Genomic DNA, 13,481 nt, shown 5'->3' with positions numbered 1-13,481 from the left:
ATGTGGTGTTAAGATATGTGTTCGTACAGTGCTACTCTATTGTGGAAGCATCCAGATTTGACCCTAATTTTGGTAAGGCCGTCCTACAATCATTTAAAAAAGAAGTTGATATTTAACCTACAATAACTGTGGGTCTTTGAGACATAATATCTAGATAGATTCCATGATCAACCCCCCCTTCCCTGCTATTATGGAGTCTGATAGCCATACAGTTCCCAGATACTAAGGAACTGAGGGGAGGTTGGGGCTGCCTCACCCTTAATGCCCTTGGCTGGAGACTTGGAGACACTTGGTGTGCAAATGCAGCCCCAAACAGACACTGCTGAGCAAAATAATCTAGACTCGATTGCATGCCAACAGTGAAATATATATGGACAACACCTCTCAAAGAACTAAAATTACTGTAATGTAAGTACAGTTTCTTTCTTCCTTTGACAAATGTCCTATCATTATTTTTTCATCATCTTTTGGGTGTGTTTCTGTGTCTGTCATCCAGTACAGAAATGTTTAGTGTATTTAGGGTGACCAGATGTCCGGATTTTTGAGTCTTTTTCTTGTATAGGCTCCTATTAATCCCCACCCCCGTCCCAATTTTTCACATTTGCTGTCTGGTCACCCTAAGTGTATTGGATGCTGTGGAATCATTCAATGTAATTCTGTGTAGTCCTTAGATGTTATGTTTGGAGACCATGAGGGGTCCCTTGGATTAGTGAACAAAGTTATTCATGGTCAAGGACAAAACATAGGAGTTTGTCCTTGCAGTATAAGCATGTGATGTTTGACAAACACTAGTAAAGGTTGTTTAGAAAACTTCTGCCACATCTTTATCTGTAAAACTGTCCTATGCAACTTTCAGAATGGAAAAGCTTGCAGAAATATGTACTGAATGTGTGTTTGTGATGTCATAGAATATCAGAGTTGGCAGGGACCTCAAGAGGTCATCTAGTCCAACCCCCTGCTCAAAGCAGGACCAATTCCCAGCTAAATCATCCCAGCCAGGGCTTTGTCAAGCCGGGCCTTAAAAACCTCCAAGGAAGGAGACTCCACCACCTCCCTAGGTAACGCATTCCAGTGTTTCACCACCCTCCTAGTGAAATAGTTTTTCCTGATATCCAACCTGGACCTCCCCCACTGCAACTTGAGACCATTGCTCCTTGTTCTGTCGTCTGCCATCACTGAGAACAGCCGAGCTCCATCCTCTTTGGAACCCCCCTTCAGGTAGTTGAAGGCTGCTATCAATCCCCCCTCATTCTTCTCTTCTGGAGACTAAACAATCCCAGTTCCCTCAGCCTCTCCTCATAAGTCATGTGCTCCAGACCCCTAATCATTTTTGTTGCCCTCCGCTGGACTCTTTCCAATTTTTCCACATCCTTCTTGTAGTGTGGGGCCCAAAACTGGACACAGTATTCCAGATGAGGCCTCACCAATGTCGAATAAAGGGGAACGATCACGTCCCTCGATCTGCTGGCAATGCCCCTACTTATACAGCCCAAAATGCCGTTAGCCTTCTTGGCAACAAGAGCACACTGTTGACTCATATCCAGCTTCTCGTCCACTGTGACCCCTAGGTCCTTTTCTGCAGAACTGCTACCTAGCCATTCGGTCCCTAGTCTGTAGCAGTGCATGGGATTCTTCCGTCCTAAGTGCAGGACTCTGCACTTGTCCTTGTTGAACCTCATCAGGTTTTTTTCGGCCCAATCTTCTAATTTGTCTAGGTCCCTCTGTATCCGATCCCTACCCTCTAGTGTATCTACCACGCCTCCTAGTTTAGTGTCATCTGCAAACTTGCTGAGAGTGCAGTCCACACCATCCTCCAGATCATTAATAAAGATATTAAACAAAACCGGCCCCAGGACCGACCCTTGGGGCACTCCGCTTGAAACCGGCTGCCAACTAGACATGCAGCCATTGATCACTACCCGTTGAGCCCGACGATCTAGCCAGCTTTCTATCCACCTTACAGTCCATTCATCCAGCCCATACTTCTTTAACTTGGCGGCAAGAATACTGTGGGAGACCGTATCAAAAGCTTTGCTAAAGTCAAGGAATAACACATCCACTGCTTTCCCCTCATCTACAGAGCCAGTTATCTCATCATAGAAGGCAATTAGGTTAGTCAGGCACGACTTCCCCTTCGTGAATCCATGCTGACTGTTCCTGATCACTTTCCTCTCCTCTAAATGTTTCATAATTGATTCCTTGAGGACCTGCTCCATGATTTTTCCAGGGACTGAGGTGAGGCTGACTGGCCTGTAGTTCCCCAGATCCTCCTTCTTCCCTTTTTTAAAGATGGGCACTACATTAGCCTTTTTCCAGTCATCTGGGACCTCCCCCGATCGCCATGAGTTTTCAAAAATAATGGCTAATGGCTCTGCAGTCTCACCCGCCAACTCCTTTAGCACCCTCGGATGCAGCGCATCCGGCCCCATGGACTTGTGCACGTCCAGTTTTTCTAAATAGTCCCGAACCACTTCTTTCTCCACAGAGGGTTGGTCACCTTCTCCCCATGCTGTACTGCCCAGTGCAGCAGTCTGGGAGCTGACCTTGTTCGTGAAGACAGAGGCAAAAAAATCATTGAGTACATTAGCTTTTTCCACATCCTCGGTCACTAGGTTGCCTCCCTCATTCAGTAAGGGGCCCACACTTTCCTTGATTTTCTTCTTGTTGCTAACATACCTGAAGAAACCCTTCTTGTTACTCTTAACATCTCTTGCTAACTGCAACTCCAAGTGTGATTTGGCCTTCCTGATTTCACTCCTGCACGCCTGAGCAATATTTTTATACTCCTCCCTGGTCATTTGTCCAATCTTCCACTTCTTGTAAGCTTCTTTTTTGCGTTTAAGATCAGCAAGGATTTCACTGTTTAGCCAAGCTGGTCGCCTGCCATATTTACTATTCTTTCTACACATCGGGATGGTTTGTTCCTGCAACCTCAATAAGGATTCTTTAAAATACAGCCAGCTCTCCTGGACCCCTTTGCCCTTCATGTTATTCTCCCAGGGGATCCTGCCCATCTGTTCCCTGAGGGAGTCAAAGTCTGCTTTTCTGAAGTCCAGGGTCCGTATTCTGCTGCTCTCCTTTCTTCCTTGTGTCAGGATCCTGAACTCTACCATCTCATGGTCACTGCCTCCCAGGTTCCCATCCACTTTTGCTTCCCCTACTAGTTCTTCTCTGTTTGTGAGTAGCAGGTCAAGAAAAGCTTTGCCCCTAGTTGGTTCCTCCAGCACTTGCACCAGGAAATTGTCCCCTACACTATCCAAAAATTTCCTGGATTGCCTGTGCACCGCTGTATTGCTCTCCCAGCAGATATCAGGGTGATTAAAGTCTCCCATGAGAACCAGGGCCTGCGATCTAGCAACTTCTGCTAATTGCCAGAAGAAAGCCTCGTCCACCTCATCCCCCTGGTCTGGTGGTCTATAGCAGACTCCAACCACGACATCACCCTTGTTGCTCACACTTCTCAACTTTATCCAGAGACTCTCAGGTTTTTCTGCAGTTTCATACCGGAGCTCTGAGCAGTCATACTCCTCTCTTACATACAACGCAACTCCCCCACCTTTTCTGCCCTGCCTGTCCTTCCTGAACAGTTTATATCCATCCATGACAGTACTCCAGTCATGTGAGTTATCCCACCAAGTCTCTGTTATTCCAATCACACCATAGTTCCCTGACTGTGCCAGGACTTCCAGTTCTCCCTGCTTGTTTCCCAGGCTTCTTGCATTTGTGTATAGGCACTTAAGATAACTCATCGATCGTCCCTCTTTCTCAGCATGAGACAGGAGTCCTCCCCTCTTGCACTCTCCTGCTTGTGCTTCCTCCCAGGATCCCATTTCCCCACTTACCTCAGGGCTTTGGTCTCCTTCCCCCGGTGAACCTAGTTTAAAGCCCTCCTCACTAGGTTAGCCAGCCTGCTGGCGAAGATGCTCTTCCCTCTCTTAGTTAGGTGGAGCCCGTCTCTGCCTAGCACTCCTTCTTCATGGAACACCATCCCATGGTCGAAGAATCCAAAGCCTTCTCTCCGACACCACCTGCGTAGCCATTCGTTGACTTCCACGATTCGACGGTCTCTACCCCGGCCTTTTCCTTGCACAGGGAGGATGGACGAGAACACCACTTGCGCCTCAAACTCCTTTATCCTTCTTCCCAGAGCCACGTAGTCTGCAGTGATCCGCTCAAGGTCATTCTTGGCAGTATCATTGGTGCCCACGTCATTCAAGTGTTGCTTATATTATATATTTGCACAAGTATTTTTGCAAAGGGTTAGAGGCTGTTTAAAATACTTTTTTGGAATAACAGGATGATAGTGTACAGTACTGTACATTGATACATGTGTTGAAATTGCCAGAGTAGATGAACTTTGAATTGTCAATTTAGTTGTTTGATGGTGATAGAAGAGACCAGAAATTCTACAGTTTCAGTTACATACGGTAGAATCCAAAGGACTAGTAAAAAATTGTATGTATTCATGTTTTAAAAAAAAAAAAATGAAAGGGAGGAGAGAGGCATACAGATGTGGTCTTCTGTGCATTTCAGGCTAAGTTTTCCAAAAAGAGGCCCCTTCAACTTTTCTCCCCTTAATATACTGCAGTGTAAATTTTGAGCTAGTACCAAGTAAACTTTCTTCATTGCTAGCAGTAAACTTTCTTAAGTGCATTGCTAACAGTGACCTCAAATTCCTTTCTATAGCTAATTAAAAGCAGTACAGCTATAGAAATAGGGGAACGCTGCACTGCTCTTATGTTGGTGACACACAATCTGCTTAAGCTAGGAGGGGGAAGGGAGTGCTGCTGATGGATAGTACAACTCGCTGAGTTTTGCCGTGACCAGATGACTCTCATGTGATGAATGAGAAATGCTTGATAAACTTTTGCATTACATAATCCTTGCTCTTTTGTAATGTTTATGCTGCGTCTTCTCTGAATTTGTAATTATAGCAAATTACTGATGGCAAACTTGTATTTCAGCTTTCCCATCTTAATAAATCAACTTGTCACATTAATTTGATGCATTTCTGCAGCATACAAATACATTCCTGATTCAAAATATTTATAGCAGTAATGGTTACAAACTGATGTTACCTGTGAGCATTTTAACTCGTATGAGCAAGTGCTTTTCCGTATTACCCAGCATTTGATTGAAAATTACTACCCATGTGGGACAGGGAGTTCTCTAGAACCCTTGCATATTATAGCCCTGCCAATGTGATTTCCCACACCTATCCTATCACTGTGTACCACCAGGGTAGTAAATGTGCTTTCCCTGGGAATACAAATGGGCAAGTGTGTGTGTTTAACTAGCTAAGCCAGGAAAATGTGTATGTATTGCTGGAGGAGGAAAGTGATAGTGTGTGTGTGTGTGTGTGTGTGTGTGTGAGAGAGAGAAATTAAACTGATTTTTATCTTGACTGCTGATCTTGTTTTAGCTTTTTCTTATGTGCTATTTAAAAGCTTGCACTGTCTAGTATCTACTGAACTGATATGATTCTAGTTTGATAGTACTCTGCTTTTGGTACTATTAAAAGAAAAATGTCTAGATGGAGGCCTTTCTCCTAATATTTACTTTATATTTTCTGTATCCATTATAAATATTTAAAAATTCTCTGAAAGTCCGTGATTTGAAACATTTGCCATTTTGGTACGAAGTCTCTTGGTTTTAAATAGTTCTTTACCATGCAACTGTCTAACACAACTTCCTCTATTTAGGTACTTTCACAATCATGTGTTTGGTATGGGGAGTGCGGAATGAATCCTGAAGGTAAAAGATATAATTGCAAATATACAGGACTACCAATACCATTACCAAAGGATGGATATGACTTAATGCAGGTATGTTTCTTTTGGACTGTTCTTTTAGAAACTAGAAGGTAAATAGAATATGGGCTGGGATGTGCATAAGACCTAAATATAATTTTCTGCAATAATCTAAGTTCTTGGGCCTTAAAACATGAAATGACTGCACACATTATGGAACTGAGCAATGGCACCAGTGACTTCACATCTTTGTTTAATAGTGTTTAGGTGAGCCCCCTGATACGTACTACTCTGCATTATGCCTAAAATAATCGGTGCACACTTTCAAGCATGTCACTGCTTTGTATGATTTAGGTCCTGCCAAATCCATGCCAGTACCTTGTATATCATTGAACTACAATTTCTGAGTTTCTGTAACAAATCTTCAGATTAAACTTTGGTCTCCGGGGTAGATTGTCTACACAGTGCCAAACAAACAAAAACCAATCCACACCCCATGGCAACGAGTCTCAGAGGCTGGTTTCAGTTGACTTGGGCTCATAGGGCTAAAAATATCCATGTAGATGCTCAGATTAGGGTTGGAGCCTAGTTTTTTGAGACTGGAGGAGGGTCTGAGTACCCAGGGCCTGAGCCCAAGTGTCTACACTGCTATTTTTAGCCCTGCAGTCTGAGCCCGAGACAGTTGATCCAGTGTCTGAGACTTGCTGCTGTGGGTTATTTTTGCTGTGTAGACATAACCCAAGTGTTCAAGGTAGTCTGAACAAAATTGCTTTGTATGTATATTTCATGTTTAATATCTGATGGGGGTAGGCCCAGGACTGTTGGTTCATAAATTTGCCTTTTGGAATCTCTTCTGAGATTTATCATCAAAGTACACTAACAAACTGCAGGAATAAATCATTCCAGTTGGGATGTGTACATACCATCCTGTCTGCTCTTTCAGTACCTTTTATACTATATTAACGTACGGGTGAATTGGTGAGCTAGATAGTGTCCATGCAGTTCTAAAAAGAACAGTCCCTTGCAGACAAGAAGAAATCTTTTCCCCTCTTCCATAACAAATCATGTTAAGTCAAGTTCAGTATCCTGACAACTTTCTAATTAAGATGGTAATGTTATGAATTCTTTGTCACAGAAGCAGAATGACTAGTGTTCTCTTAAGTTACTTTCTACTGACATCTATGTATGAAGTTGTTAAATGCCTTAATCCTACTTTTTCCCCCCACTTGATTATAATTAATGGCTTTGTGACCTTTTTTTTTTATTTAAGGAACTCTGCCCAGGTTTACTCTTTGATAACGTTAGTGTTTGTTGTGATGTTCAGCAGCTTCAGACTTTGAAAAATAACTTGCAGCTGCCTCTGCAGTTTCTCTCCAGGTATGCTGACAAACAGCTTGAAATGATTAGCACTTTGTAATATTAATGAATAAAAGCACATTCTGTTAGCTGTTTTTATGAGCTGACAAAAAGAAAATAGTATTTTTGTGACTTAGTGAAATTGGTGTTACTGGGAAAAGCTTGTCAAGAAGAAAACTTCACGGGAATGGTTGGGAGAAACTTGTATTCCGGCACAGTGGTTCTTTCTATTGTTCACCAAGGGAATGTGGGCTCCCTTTTGTCATGTCTGGGCCCCACCCAAAGAGCAATCCAGACTTGTTCTACTGTCTATTTAATTTAAACATCACCTTTACAGCTCCTGCCATTTTTGGTGGTAACAGGGCAACTCCCTAAGTTTGTTTCGGAGTTGGTTTTTACTCCTTTCTTCCATCCTCGCAACACTGCTGAATTGCAATTAGGAGAGACATCTCTTCTTAGAATTATTATGTAATTAGTAGATGCACAATTTAAGCTTAAGTCTTGATAGAGTAGTTTGCAAGATTGAATTACTCATATTTTGAGTCCTCAGTAGTTTTAATTGTAAGAAACATTTACCTTTCCTGGTAAAATGTTTCCTTCAAAGTGAATCTCTTTGTATTTGTGTGTGTGTACATGTATGAATCAAATCCAATGTTTGTTTAACTGGCTTTTTTTCTTCTGCAGATGCCCATCTTGTTTTTATAATTTAATTAACCTGTTCTGTGAGTTGACCTGCAGTCCACATCAAGTTGACTTTTTGAATGTTACAAATACTATACCTTATTATGATCCTGTCATAAAAGAGAACAAAACCAGCATCACAGAGCTACAGTATTATATTGGAGAGAGTTTTGCCAATGGTAAGCAAACCCAGTTCAGTTACTATGCTACTTGAGTATGGTATATTGTGAATTCCTCATACTCATTTAGATTTTCAGATAAACACATTGTCTTTCTGACCATAGACTTCTTTCAATAGAGGAACTGGGAGAGAGGGAGCGGAAATTATCCTTTTGATCATTTGACATTTGCTTGTAACTCCTTTAGAATTTTTTTCTTAGTCCAGGCAAGTGCTTAAAACTATAGCAACAGACCCCTTAGAAAAGTTTTATAATAATAAGCTGCTTAAAATATTAACATGAATGTAGAATTTCAGTTATAAAATGACCACCTCTGGTTTTGCTGAAGTGGTTCTGCATTATTATTATATTATGGTAGCTCCTAAAGACCCAATCAAGATTGAGTCCCCATTGTGTTAGACACTGTACAACATGTAATAAGAAATAAGCCCTCTTATGAAAATCTTACGAAGTATTGTCATCCAAGTCTGAGAGAAACAATGAAGTCTTGCATGAACATATAGTGGCTTCAAGGTTTGGTGTAGCGCTTTCATTTTTGACAATTGTGATAGAAAATTGCATTTTGTAAGACAAATATTATTCTTACAGAAGTGTAAAAATTCTAAATTGTACTTGAATGCTTCATTTTCTCTGAAAGGAAACTGTGTGGAGTGCCCTGTCTGTTATAATTGCAACTGAGTTAACGTAATTCCAGTTTGTAGTGTGAGCTGTCCAAGGCTTTAGCCCAGTTAAACAGTTAATTGTAATCGACATTACAAATTTGAACCTTACTGTAAGTGGGTCTCCTGACTCAGTTGTAATTATAAGGTAGATTTGGCCTCTCAGTCAGCTTCTTATGTTCATGCTATGTACGAGATTATTTGGAACGAAAGGTTGAATAATAAAAATGTACTTCATGTGGTAGTTAGGAGGGCCTCCTGGAACATCCTCCGTCTTTTAGGTACTCGGGGTTGAGTATCCCTAGAAGTTCCTCCTTTAAGTACATTAGGTTTGATAAAATCAGTTTTCCATCAGTTTGTTCTTGCGCACGCTCTCTCTTCCCCACCCCCCGGATGTACATTCTGCATCTGCTGTTTAAAGCTTAAGGCATCTTCTGTGAATTTAAAGAACTAAATGTTGACTTGTTTACTTCCAGAATTCAAAATGCAAAATAAACCTTTTTAAAATTGCATTGTTTTGTTTAATAGCATGGACTTTTTTTTATACTTTCCTAATAACGCTTTTTCTAGCCATGTATAATGCCTGCAAAGATGTGGAAGCACCATCAAGTAATGTTAAAGCATTGGGGCTACTATGTGGGAAAGATGCTAAAGACTGCAATGCTACCAATTGGATTGAGTACATGTTTAGTAAGAATAATGGACAGACTCCTTTCAGCATCATTCCTATTTTTTCAGGTAAGAAATGGAACTTTTTTTCTTCTGTGTACGGCCTGTGTCCTAAACATAAGTGTTTACATTGTATGCATTGTTGTGGTAGTATAGGTGGTAGTAAAATCCAATAATGTATTAGAACTAACATGAGCATAGTATGTTACGGCAGTATAAACTATATAGTTTTATAATAATACTGAACTAGAGAGGATTTTAATTGTCTTGGCTTCTTGATGAATGTTAGTGTTGTTGAGAAGCACCATGTTACACTGAAACAACATAGCAAGGTAGATAATTCTCTCTTTTGATAGTCAGAATTTGCTGTTCTAATCACTATCTTCTAATTGGATCCTTTGATTCAGTAGTAAGAGGTGAGCTGTTTAAAAAGCAAGCAGTTTAAAAATCTCTGCAGTATTTCTTAATAGTTTAGATTTCTGAGTTTACACTTGGAGTGAGAAAAGTGGTTAAAGTTAGTTAACATTTTTAGTGAAGGTGGACCTAACCGTGACCCCCTCTCTCTAGTGTAGACAAGTGCTAAAAGTATGTGTGGAAGGGTTTGCCCCCAGTTTATCAGAAACAGGTTGAGAACCACTGGCTTATACCAACTATTTATCATCGTGAGCCACATATGCAGCTCTCTGTGTTATGTGGGCCGTATATATGCATATATACTACCTATATGGCCCTGAGGATGTCACGTGGGCCAGAGCTGAGTGCTGATTGGGCCGCAAGTGGTCTGCGGGTTGAGAACCACTAGTGTAGTGTAACCAATCCTTCCCCTTTATATCTGAGTACAGATTTTTCCAAATATGTTGAATTTGCACACTGTAAAATGTTACATGTGTTTTAAGTGATTTTTGGTGCTAAAAGTAAAGAAAATTAATAGATTTTAATCTATATACTTTAAAAAACCACTTCATACAGCTTGCACTAGAATCACCTCTATACTGCCAAAGTTCACAGCTTTTATTGCTAGTTTTATGATGATGGAGACTTTTCTTAAAGCCCCAGCTTCTTTGGTCCTGTGATCATATGAGAATCTCGGCTTTCATATTTTTAAAAGTAAGTTTCTAGTCCTCATGGTTGTGGAGAAAATTCTGAAAATGTGACGCGAGTGCATCCTGACAGCTCAAAAATCAAATGGCAAATATCTAATGATTTTGGTGGGGCCTGACTTGTGAATTTTGAACATTTTGGGGATGACAATACCACTTCTTTAAAAATAAAGAAACACAGAAATGAAATGGGAGTTTCACATTTATAATTAATGTCTCTGTTTTTAGATATTTCTCTCCATGGAATGAGTCCTATGAACAATGCTACCAAAGGGTGTAATGAATCTATGGATGATGTTACAGGACCATGCAGCTGTCAGGACTGTTCCCTTGTTTGTGGTCCCAAGCCTCAGCCCCCTCCACCTCCTGCACCTTGGCTTTTGCTTGGTTTGGATGCTATGTATGTCATCATGTGGATCTCCTACATGGGATTTTTACTTGTATTTTTTGCAGTCATTTTTGGAGTCTGGTGTTACAGGTAAACAGGCAATTTAAAATGCTCAATATTGATGCAAATAAACTCATTTATTTTTTCTGTTAACATGTTCAAAAATTATTTTGCACTCTGGGAAAGTAAGCAGTTTTGTGATAACAATAGTACTGTTTTCATGTACAGTGTGTAGGAATAGCTTGTTAACAATTTAATGTTACCCATATAGGTATGTTTAAAAAAAAAAATCTTAAATTACATTAGAAATGGAAAAGTCAAAGTTCTCAGTAACTTAGCCATATTTATATGCAGTTGAATATTTTCATGACCACATTCATTTGTATATCCTTGATCTCTTTTCATTTCCTGACTTTGTGCATTTAAACTTATTAGCGTAGTCTATTGCATTTAGTTGTCTTCATTTTTAAGAGCATTGGGGAGAGAGGACATTCCTTGTATTCATTATCACTTTAAATGGCCCACCTGAATTAAGTTTGGAACCTGAAGTGAATGCAGAGAGATGAGTTCACAGCTTTGCTGTTTTGGCTGGGGACAGTTTCCAGCAAGGGTTGGTTAACAGAGCACCAGAACACTAGATTTTTGTTGGACACAGCTGTTCTCATTGGGATGGTGCATACTTCTAACAGAAAAAGTTGGGAACTGAATTCTTGGGGGGGGGGGGGGGATATAGTAAAATGTTCAGAAAATTGTGGAATTCTGAGACAGTTGTGGCAAAGAGCTGAAAATAGCAGGCTACACAAACTACTTTCATGTTCCTGATTTTTTTCACCTGCTCCTGCAAGGGAAAGATCAAAGGCAAGTGGAAGATCTTGTTGTGCATTTCATTGAGAGTTTTACAATCTAATGCATGTAGCAGCAGCTGTTGTGCCAGGCCAGGCAGGGAGAATGTGCAGTTATCTAATCCTATATGTCTTATCCCAAAGGTCTCTGGTAGGCCTGCTGAAGTCCCACAAGATCGCTACTATGCATGTTCACTAACTTGAATTTGAAAATTATTTACACCATCAGTTTATTATCCTTTGCAGAGACTCTTCCTCGTTGAGAACTAGCAAGATGTTAACTTTAGAGCATTTTTCTTCTGTCTTTTGTTTTTGGGGGAGCTTAAATCTTACACACTTTATGCTGAAAGTTGTATACTTTTCATTCTCCCATAATACAAAAATGGCTAAAGGAACTTCAACTCAGCCCTCTCCTACTATCTACTGCCTCTCCTCAAAAATAAATAAATCACCTGTGGACTGAGACAAAGCTTTGGAAACTTTTCAAGCCCGAAGAGGAACTTTCTGAAAAGTTACAAGCAAGTAAAAATAAACCTGTGTCCAAGAATTTTTCAAAAAAACTCCACCGTTGTATCTAGACTATAGAGTAGTACTTCCACCATTGCTAACTAAAATATACTATACCAACAGTGGAAGTGAAAGTCTAGATGCCAAGTGGGTACATCTACAGGGAAATAAATAAATCCCTGGCACAGCTGTGGCTGACCCGGCTGACTCAGACTCACAGAGCTCAGGCTGTGGGGCTAAAAATTGCAGTGTAGATATTCAGACTTCTGCTGGAGCCTGAGCTCTGGGACCCTGCAAAAGGGGAGGGTCCCAGAGCTCGGCTCCAGCCTGAGCCCAAATGTCCCCCACAGCCTGAAGCTTGCAAGCCTGAGTTAGCTGAGCTGGGCCATCTGCAGTTGTTTGCTTGTTGTGTAGACAAACTTAGTGGAGGAAAGACTCTAGAGGCCTGTCTTCACCGGTTGGTTTACACCAAAGGCGGGCAAACTACAGCCTACGGGCCACATCTGGCCTGCGGGACCCTCCTGCCCGGCCCCTGAGTTCCTGGCCCGGGAGGCTCGCCCCCAGCCCCTCCCCTGCTGTCCCCCCATCCCCACAGCCTCAGCTCGCTCCACTGCCAGTGCAATGCTCTGGGCGGTGGGGCTGTGAGTTCCTGGGGCAGCGCAATTCAGTGGGATGGTCAGGGGGTGGGGGTATGGATAGGAGTCCGGGTAGTCAGAGGGCGTGGAATGGGGGGGTGAATGGGGGCAGGAGTCTGGGGGGGGGCAATCAGGAAGGAGAGGGGGTTGGATGGGGCGGCAGGGGGCAATCAGGGGACAGGGAGAAGGGGTGGTTGGATGGGGCAGGGGTCTTGGGGCGGGGGGGGGTGTTAGGAATGAGAGGAGGGGTTGGATGGGGTGACAGGGGGCAGTCCAGAGTGGGGGTTCTGGGCGCAGTCAGGGGACAGGGAACGTGTGGGTGAGTGGGAGGGGTAGATGGGGCAGGAGTCCCGGGGGGGCGGCCCTCGCCCCCTCCCCTAACCGGCCCTCCATACAATTTCTGAAACCCGATGCGGCTCTCAGGCCAAAAAGTTTGCCTGCCCCTGGTTTACACAGTGCTGTGGCAACAGCAGGAGACTTTTGTCTATGCTGGTTTTCCAAAGGCTCAGTAGTGGCAATAATAGAATTCCATGTATAACTTTTGACAAAAGCCCTTGTTGTAGCTGTGGAAGTATAAATATACAGACACATAACAATGTGATACAGTGGGAAGTGTAATAAACAATAACTGCCTTGTGACAAATGGTCATGAGCGTTGATATCATCCCTAAAAAAAAATACCCCAAACACAACTAAAAACAAAAGCTGTTGAACT

General features: G+C 41.9%; 1 protein-coding gene across 2 annotated transcripts in view; it reads left to right on the top strand.

The window, feature by feature from the left end:
- NPC1 (NPC intracellular cholesterol transporter 1) overlaps positions 1-13,481 on the top strand; it is a 59,472-nt gene that overhangs the window by 11,244 nt on the left and 34,747 nt on the right. For both annotated transcript variants that reach the window (XM_005282774.5, XM_042854839.2), the window contains exons 2-6: positions 5,703-5,825; positions 7,021-7,127; positions 7,791-7,966; positions 9,196-9,363; positions 10,623-10,872. In XM_005282774.5, the coding sequence (XP_005282831.1) occupies positions 5,703-5,825; positions 7,021-7,127; positions 7,791-7,966; positions 9,196-9,363; positions 10,623-10,872 (824 nt within the window). The remainder of the gene's footprint in view (positions 1-5,702; positions 5,826-7,020; positions 7,128-7,790; positions 7,967-9,195; positions 9,364-10,622; positions 10,873-13,481) is intronic.

The sequence above is a fragment of the Chrysemys picta genome, chromosome 2 (assembly GCF_011386835.1).
Source record: "Chrysemys picta bellii isolate R12L10 chromosome 2, ASM1138683v2, whole genome shotgun sequence".
In the NCBI taxonomy this organism is placed as follows: domain Eukaryota; kingdom Metazoa; phylum Chordata; order Testudines; family Emydidae; genus Chrysemys; species Chrysemys picta.
The sequence above is the reverse complement of the archived record's forward strand: the minus strand, read 5'-3'. Positions and strand labels throughout refer to the sequence as shown.